Source organism: Hylobates moloch, unplaced genomic scaffold (genome assembly GCF_009828535.3).
Source record: "Hylobates moloch isolate HMO894 unplaced genomic scaffold, HMol_V3 SCAFFOLD_21, whole genome shotgun sequence".
NCBI classification, from domain to species: domain Eukaryota; kingdom Metazoa; phylum Chordata; class Mammalia; order Primates; family Hylobatidae; genus Hylobates; species Hylobates moloch.
In genome coordinates, this window is record NW_026652296.1 from 35,891,148 (window position 1) to 35,900,418 (window position 9,271).

At 42.2% G+C, this 9,271-nt stretch overlaps 1 protein-coding gene across 5 annotated transcripts in view; it reads right to left on the reverse strand.

Annotated features, from left to right (window-relative positions):
- GINS1 (GINS complex subunit 1) overlaps window positions 1–9,271 on the reverse strand; it is a 44,014-nt gene that overhangs the window by 4,482 nt on the left and 30,261 nt on the right. For 2 of the 5 annotated variants that reach the window (XM_058433112.1, XM_058433110.1), the window contains 2 exons: window positions 2,607–2,681; window positions 951–1,049 (listed from right to left, as the gene is read on the reverse strand). In XM_058433112.1, coding sequence (XP_058289095.1) covers window positions 969–1,049; window positions 2,607–2,681 — 156 coding nt within the window. In that variant the 3' untranslated portion in view covers window positions 951–968. Of the gene's footprint in view, window positions 1–950; window positions 1,058–2,606; window positions 2,682–9,271 lie in introns of those variants that run through there. The other 3 variants (XM_058433114.1, XM_032142253.1, XM_058433111.1) reach the window with 2 other exon arrangements.

Below are 9,271 nucleotides of genomic sequence, written 5' to 3' on the forward strand. Positions count from 1 at the left end.
TGAGCCAAGATCACGCCACTGCACTCCAGCCTGGGTGACAGAGCGAGATTCCATCTCGAAAAAAACCATATATATATATATATATAGAAAATGTTTCCTACTAATTCTTTAGAGTATGTGAATGATCTACACCACAGATTCTACAGGAAGTTTGGATGTGGTTGAACATTAGAAGCCCCTAATACCAACCATCAACTGTGGCTGATATTGTTTCTTTTTAATGCCTCCATTTTTATAATTGAGGGTAGGGTCACAGCTGAGAGAGAGTTAAAAAATTCAACCACCAGGCCAGGCACGGTGGCTCACACCTGTAATCCCAGCACTTTGGGAGGCTGAGGTGGGCAGATCACCTAAGGTCAGGAATTTGAAACCAGCCTGGCCAACATGGTGAAACCCCGCCTCTACTAAAAAAAAATACAAAAATTAGCCAGGCATAGTGGCAGGCGCCTGTAATCCCAGCTATTTGAGAGGCTGAGGCAGGAGAAAAGCTTGAACCCGGGAGGTGGAGGTTGCAGTGACCCAAGATTGTGCCATTGTACTCTGGGGGACGAGTGAGACTTTGTCTCAAAAAAAAAAAAAAAAAACAAGAAATTCAACCACAGGACAGCATTTGGGATGAAGGGACATTTCGCACATCTTGCTTTATGAGGATGGCTTTTTTCTTGTTCTTGTGAACCACAGCTTCCTCCTGGGCCCTCCAGAAATATAGCTGCTTATCAGAGCATTAATTCATTATCTGCTTTCAATTCATTAGTGTCCTAAAAGAATACTTGGGACAGACATTGTTGCCTTAACAACCGAAGACTTTAGGGAACCCTCAAAATCTTTTTTAAAAATATTCAACTTTTGTTTTAGAAGCTCCAGGGATATTAGTAAAATAATTTTAGTCAACTATTAGTAAAACAGTTTTAAAGATCCAAGGGTATTAGTAAAATAACAGATCAACTCACCCTGTTAGGAAAATAAGCTCAAGAACCACATGACCTGAAACATTCTTTTGCTCCCTGGCATGAACAAAGTGAACACCAAATCCTTAGGGTCATCAGATCCTAAATGGCTGACCCCAAGACGGCAGGCAAGGAAAGAAAGAGAACAGCTTTTATTAGGTCATTTTTCCTCCTCACGACTTCAGAAAATTGGGATAGGATGAAAAATTTAGTGGCCGGGCACAGTGGCTTACACCTGTAATCCCAGCACTTTGAGAGGCTGAGGTGGGTAGATCGCTTGACCTCAGGAGTTCAAGACCAGCCTGGCCAACTGGTGAAACTTCGTCTCTACAAAAAATACAAAAATTAACCGGGTGTGGTGGCGTGTGCCTGTGGTCCAGCTACTTGGGAGGCTGAGGTGGGGGATCACTTGAGCCCAGGAGGCAGAGGTTGCAATGGGCGGAGATTGCGCCACTGCACTCCAGCCTGGGGAACACAGCCAGACCCTGCCTCAAAAAAATAATAATAATAGACCGGGCGCAGTGGCTCACGCCTGTAATCCCAGCACGCTGGGAGGCCGAGGCGGGCGGATCACGAGGTCAGGAGATCGAGATCATCCTGGCTAACATGGTGAAACCCCGTCTCTACTAAAAATACAAAAAAAAAAAAAAATTAGCTGGGCGTGGTGGTGGGCGCCTGTAGTCCCAGCTACTTGGAAGGCTGAGGCAGGAGAATGGCGTGAACCCAGGAGGAGGAGCTTGCAGTGAGCGGAGATTGTGCCACTGCACTCCAGCCTGGGCAACAGAGCAAGACTCCGTCTCAAAAAATAATAATAATAATAATAATAGTAATAATACAGTTAATGTGAATTCATCTAATGTGAATATGAAGATTTCTAGGGAAATAATTAATACACTGAGATTACTTTGGGCATGGTGGTTCACACCTGTAATCCTCGCACTTTAGGATGCTAAGGAGGGTGGATTGCTTGAGCCCAGGAGAGTTCGAGACTAGCATGGTCAACATAGCAAGACCCCATCTCTATTTTCTTTAAAAATAGATAGATAGATAGATAGATAGATAGATAGATAGATAGATAGATAGATAGATGGACAGATAGATATATATAGAGAGAGAAAGATTCCTTATAAGGACAAATTTAGCTTAAGTTACAACTTTACAATTTTAATCTTCCTCTATTAAATTGTTATGTTTATATACCAAATACTTCAAAATTCTTTTTTTGAAAATAGAAAAATCTGTATCACTATTTGCTTGCTAAAGAACTAGGATTTATAAGGCAAAGTGTAAGCTAAAAAAACTGCTTAGGAACTTTTAAAATAAATTATATGAATAAAGGAGCTAAATCCAACAGTTCAATAGCCTCCAGATAATAATCTATCACTTACCCAGAATAAGGCTGATTATGGTAATTCCCCTAGAAAACACCTAGTTTTAAATATAAGCAATATCCTACTAAATTAATGAATCTTTTATTATATGCAACATTTGCTTCCAGTCTTAATATTCAGAAAAAGTACAGAACAGGGCGTATTATACTAAAGATAATGCCTAATATATAAACGATCATCAAAAGTTGATATTTATTTTGCTATTCCAACTTTTCCACCATTCAACACTTATAAGATTTAAAGTAAAGAATCTGAAGATAAGAAATACCTGGCTATTTTTTTTTAATAGGACTGAAGTGCCATCATCAACTTCAAATTCTCCATAGTCTTTTAGACATCGGACCTGAAAGAAAAAATGAGAGATGTTTTATCTAAATTAGTTTTTAATATGCAGTGACCAAAAAGTAAATCGGCATTATACAAATACACAGACAATAAGGACTTTGTTTCCTCTCTGTGTACTTAGGCCTAGTACTACTATTGTGGTATTCTAATAGTTCCAAGTGTCCAGTTTTGACAGGGAGGAAGAAGAACCGCAAAATCTCTGCTAGTAAATGTCAGCGCTGACAGCAAGGCGATGCAGGGAGACAACGATGTTGTCTCCTTCCCCTCTGAAATCCTGAAAAATTAAGCAGGTGAAATATCTATCCACAAGGAATGTTTTAGAAATGCTCCAACCTGCTTCTTATAGATCCCTCCCATAAAATATCAATATCTGAGAATGGGAGACAGGTAAGTCTGCAGTATTTGTTTTTGGAAGCAATTCTTCCAATCCTGTTCAAAATTCAGATGATTTCCCAGGAATACTTACAAGTACACCATGGAGGAGCAGATGCCACCTCATGTGACAGGATTCAGGAGTGGCAGCATTCTGATATCCACCTCTGCAACTTCAAAGGTGTTCCCAGGTACAGGTTATAGACCTGCTACAGCACTAAGTGCTGCCACAGGAAGTAAGGGGGCACTTTTCCTCTTCTAGGAGAATTCAGACTCAAGTTTATTCTCACGAGTACTAGTGATGAACTGCTATTGTTGCCAGGAGAGTCAACGCCAGCAACAACTATGTCTTCCACTTTTCCAGATAATTTTATCATGTCCTACCATCCCTCCGGAACCTTACCAAAGCACCCAAAGTATTTTAATTAAATATGAGAAATACCACTCCAGAAAAATCCCCCGAGTCCTTTGCATTTGCTGTTTTTTCTTTTCTTTTCTTTTTTTTGAGACGGAGTCTTGCTCTGTTGCCCAGGCCAGAGTGCAGTGGTGTGATCTCCATGCACTACAACCTCTGCCTCCCAGGCTCAAGCGATTCTCCTGCCTCAGCCTCCTGGGTAGCTGGGATTATAGGCACTCACCACCATACCCAACTAATTCTTGTATTTTTAGTAGAGATGGGGTTTCATCATGTTGGCCAGGCTGGTTTCGAACTCCCAGACCTCAAGTGATCTGCCTGCCCCCGCTTCCCAAAGTGCTGGGATTACAGGCATGAGCCACCATGCCTGGCCACATTTGCTTCTCTAAATAAATTTTTGTTTTGGGAAATCTCAAACACATTCAAAAGTAAAAAGACTACTCCATGTCCCCATCAACTGACATCAACACATGGCCAAGTTTGTTCCCCTCACCCACTTATGGGTTATTCTGGTCTTGAACTCCTAGACTCAAGTGATCCTCCCACCTCGGCCTCCCAAAGTGCTGGGAGTACAGATGTGAGCCTACTTATGGGTTATTCTGAAGCAAATCTTAGACATCATTTCACCTCATCTGTAAATATTCTATTGTCTACTTCTATAAAATCACATAATTTTAAAAATCCCAATACTGACTGTACATGGCAGCTCGTGCCTATAATCCCAGCATTTTGGGAGGCTGAGGCAGGTGGATCACCTGAAGTCAGGAATTTAAGACCAGCCTGGTCAACATGGTGAAACCCCGCCTCTAATAAAAATACAAAATTTAGCTGGGTGTGGTGGTGTGTGCCTGTAATCCCAGCTACTCAGGAGGCTGAGGTTGCAGTGAGCGAGATCACACCAGTGCACTCCAGACTGGGTGACAGAATGAGACTCCATCTCAAACAAATAAATAAAAATTATTAAGATGAGATAGTATTGGCATTTTTTTTTTTTTGAGACAGAGTCTCACTGTCACCCAGGCTAGAGTGCAGTGGTGTGATCTCGGCTCACTGGAACCTCTGCTTCCCAGGTTCAAGCAATTCTCCTGCCACAGCCTCCCTAGTAGCTGGGATTACAGGAGGGAGCCACCATGCCCAGCTAATATTTTTGTATTTCTAGTAGAGACAGGGTTTCACTATGTTGGCCAGGCTGGTCTCGAATCCTGACCTCAAATGATCCACCTGCAGCCTCCCAAAGTGCTGGGATTATAGGCATGAGCCACCGTGCCCAGCCTTAATTAATAATTTTTAATATCATGAACTATCTAGTTAGTATCCAAATTTCCCACTTGTCTCATGAACTTTTTTTAAGGTTTCCATGTTGAAATCAGAATCCAACTAAGCCACACATTACTTTTTTTTTTAATGTCTTGTCTCTTTTAATCTATAGGTTTCACTTCTTCTTTATTTTTTCCTTCCTCTTGGTATTTTATTTGTTGAAAAAATTGGGTGAGTAGTTTGTCACTGCAGCCTTGAACACCTGGTCTCAAGCAATACTCCTGCCCTGGCTTCCCAAAGTGTTGGGATTACAGACATGAGTCACTGCACAGGGTCAGTACAACTTTTCACAATCAAGATTTTGTTGTAGATTTCTTTGGGGTCATTTAACATGTTCCTTTGTCCCTGAGTTTCCTATAAAATGGAAGTTAGGTCTATATCAGATAAGGTGATTTTGTGGCAAAGTGTTATGTACTTTCTGTTATAAGACTCCATAAAACACAAAGTGCCTGGCTGCCTCTTTTTGGATATTGAGATTAATCAGTGGGCCCAAGTGTCATCCATACTCATGCATTATAAAGATCTCCATTATCCACTAAAAGGTTTTAGTAAATAAAGGGTTACAAGCATTAATCTAATTCTTATATTCCTGCTACATTTGTTAGCTGGAATTCTTCTATAAAAAGAAATTTCCTTTGTAAACTATTGGGCTACCTTAAGATAGAGTTTGTATAGTAAAGGCAATGGATGCTTTGATTCCATTCTCTAACTTGCCACCTTTCAAATGAGTTGGATCCCTCACATTCTCCAAGGAAACCTCAAAAATGTTTTATTTTTTAAAATTTTTGTTGGCCAGGCACAGTGGCTCATGCCTGTACTCCCAGCACTTTGGGAGGGAGAGGCAAGAGGATTGCTTGAGCTTAGGAGTTCAAGACGAGCCTGGGCAACATGGTGAAATACCGTCTCTACAAAAAAGAACAAAAATTAGCTGGGTGTGTTTGTAAGCACCTGTAGTCACAGCTACTGTGGAAGCTGAGGTGGGAGGATGGCTTGAGCCTGGGAGGTGGAGGTTTCAGTAAACCAGGACTCCTTGCACTAAAATAGCTGATTCCAGGTCCTAAATAACAAATGAGCCGAGATTGTACCACTGTACTCCAGCCTGAACAACAGACCCAGATACTGCCTCAAAAGAAAAAAAAAAAATTTGTTGTTCTTTGGTGTCATTATGCATTCATGCTTCTAACATAATTGATGTGATCTAATTCACCGCAGTTATTAGTCATGTTGATGCTAAAATTGTCCATTTTTTGGTTAGCAAGAGCTCCTCCAAATTGGCCCCCACATCCTTCCAGCAGTCCCCGCTTAGTCCTTGACACCTTCCTTCCTTTCTGGGAAGACAAGATGTTTCATGCTCAGCTCGTACATTTTTAATTCAGAACCTGGAATCAGCTATTTTTGTGCAAGGAGTCCTGGTTTACTTTAGTGGGAAGTGGCATTTAGGTATAGAATCTGGACACTCATGGCTAACTGACTTGGTCATTGTTTCTAGGCCTTTGTGGTAGGCAGAGCTAATCAATACTTTTTTTTTTTTTGAGATGGAGTTTCACTCTTGGTGCCCAGGCTGGAGTGCAATGGCGCAATCTTGGCTCCCCGCAACCTCTACCTCCCGGGTTCAAGCAATTCTCCTGTCTCAGCCTCCTGCGTAGCTGGGATTACAGGCATGTGCCACCAAGCCTGGCTAATTTTGTATTTTTAGTAGAGATGGGGTTTCTCCATGTTGGTCAGGCTGGTCTCGAACTCCCGACCTCAGGTGATCTGCCCACCTCGGCCTCCCAAAGTGCTGGGATTACAGGCGTGTAATCCCACACCTGACTCCTACTTTTTGATTTTTAAAGAAGGGACGATTCATGAGTCCATGCTGATACTTCAAACTCAAATTTAGGAATATAGGATTTTCCCTTAAGTTTTTCAACTTTGAATGTCTTTTCTCTCTCTCTCCTTTTTTTTTTTTTTTTTTTTTTTTTGAGACGGAGTTTTGCTCTTGTTGCCCAGGCTGGAGTGCAATGCCACAATCTCAGCTCACTGTAACCTCCTTCTCCTGGGTTCAAGCGATTCTCCTGCCTCAAACTCCTGAGTAGCTGGGATTACGGGCGCCTGCCACCATGCCTGGCTAATTTTTGTATTTTTAGTAGAGATGGGGTTTCACCATGTTGGCCAGGCTGGTCTCAAACTCCTGACCTCAGGTGATCCACCTGCCTCGGCCTCCCAAAGTGCTGGGATTACAAACGTGAGCCACTGTGCCCGGCCCCTTTTCTCTTATTCTGAAAACTGTTGGTAATGTCAATTACCCTTTTGCTCTATTCTTCAATATGAAAACTGTTTCAAAATAACAGTAACAAAATTATTACTAATAATATGATTAGTAGAAACAGGTTAAGAACTCTTTGTAATTCTTTTATCCTCAGAACATATGTACCAGGGATATACAATTTATGTGTTTTAAAGTAATGTAAATAACTCCTGGATTCAGGTAAAATGGTGCAGTAGGAAACATCAGGAATCTGTCTGCCTACCTCCACAACAACTGCACAGGCAGACTGTCTGACGTCAGTATTTTGGAACTCTGGAGTCTACTGAAGGCTTGAGGTTGGAGCTTTGACAAGCATTCACTGCAATTTACTGTCCATTTTGCCTCTTAGCATAGCAGCAGCTACCCATCCCGTGTTCCTAGCTTTGTGGCAGGCCACGGTGCATGTGTTCTTGGGGTAGCTTGTACACAGGTTGCTGGCGCAGAGTGTGCAAAAAGCACCCTGCTCCTCACTGCTGATTGCCGTTTCTGATCACAGAGGTGCAAATGATGAGGCTGGCAGACATTTTTGTCACACCTTCTCAAAGGCTGCAAGCCCCTCCCGTATTCCACTGAAGTGAATTCCACGGGATTTAAAGGGCTAGCACCGTTTTCCCACCCCCATTCATTTTTCTTTTTTCCCCTTTCAGGAGCCAGACATTAAAGACTAGGACAATGAAAAGCAACTGTGTATACAGGAAAAATTAGAAAGTGACCAAGGAAAGGCACAGGTTCAATAAAGATTTGAGAAAACCTTAAGGTTATACCTCAGGTTGATTCTAAGCACAGCGACAGCTTACAACAACCAAAAAAACAAAACCAGTAACAAAACCAGCAAACCCTGGGGGAAGGGGGAGAATCTGATTTATAGAGTTACAACATTATTAGATTGAAATGTCTGGTTTTCAGCAAAAACAATCAAATCACAAGGCATACAAAGAAACATAAAAGTATGGTCCATTCAGGCCGGGCGCGGTGGCTCACGCTTGTAATCCCAGCACTTTGGGAGGCCGAGGCGGGCGGATCACGAGGTCAGGAGATCGAGACCACGGTGAAACCCCGTCTCTACTTAAAATACAAAAAAATTAGCCGGGCGTGGTGGCAGGCGCCTGTAGTCCCAGCTACTCAGGAGGCTGAGGCAGGAGAATGGCGTGAACCCGGGAGGCGGAGCTTGCAGTGAGCCGAGATCGCGCCACTGCACTCCAGCCTGGGTGACAGAGCCAGACTCCATCTCAAAAAAAAAAAAAAAAAAAAAAAAGTATGGTCCATTCAAAGGAAAAAGAAAAATAAGAAATGGCCCCTGAAAAAGACTTGATGGTAGATCTATTACACAAAGACTTTACAACAAGAGTGTTAAAGATGCTCTAAGAACTACAGGAAGATGGGGAGAAGGTTATGGAAACAATGTATGAACAAAATGGAAATAATAGAGAAATAGAAAACCTAAAAAGACCAAAAAGATATTCTGGAGCTGAGAACTATAAAAACCGAAATGAAAAATTCACTTGAGGGATTCAAAGACGGATTGGAGCAGGCAGAAGAACAAGCAAACCTGAAGACAGGACAACAGAAATGACTAAGTTGGAAGAACAAAAATAAAAAAAGACCGAAGAAAAGGGCACAGCCTGAGAGACCTAAGGGGCACCATCAAGCAAACCAAGAAGAGAAAGACAAAGGGGCAGAGAGAATCTTTGAAGAAATAGTAACTGAAAACTCCTTAAATTTGATAAAAGACATAAATATAAACATCAAAGAAGCTCAACAAACTACAAGATGAACTCAAAGAGACTCGCAATGAGACACATTATAATCAAACTTTCAAAAGACAAAGAATCTTGAAAGCAACAAGAGGGCTGGGCAGGGTGGCTCACACCTATAATCTCAGCATTTTGGGAGGCCAAGGTGGGAGGATCACTTGAAGCCAAGAAGTTGAGACCAGTCTAGGCAACATAGGGAGACCCCGTATCTACAAAAAGTTTAATTCGGCCGGGCACGGTGGCTCACGCCTGTAATCTCAGGACTTTGGGAGGCCAAGGTGAGCTGATCACGAGGTCAGGAGATCGAGACCATCCTGGCTAACATGGTGAAACCCCATCTCTACTAAAAATACAAAAAAAAAATTAGCTGGGCATGGTGGCAGGTGCCTGTAATCCCAGCTACTTGGGAGGCTGAGGCAGGAGAATGGCGTGAACCCAAG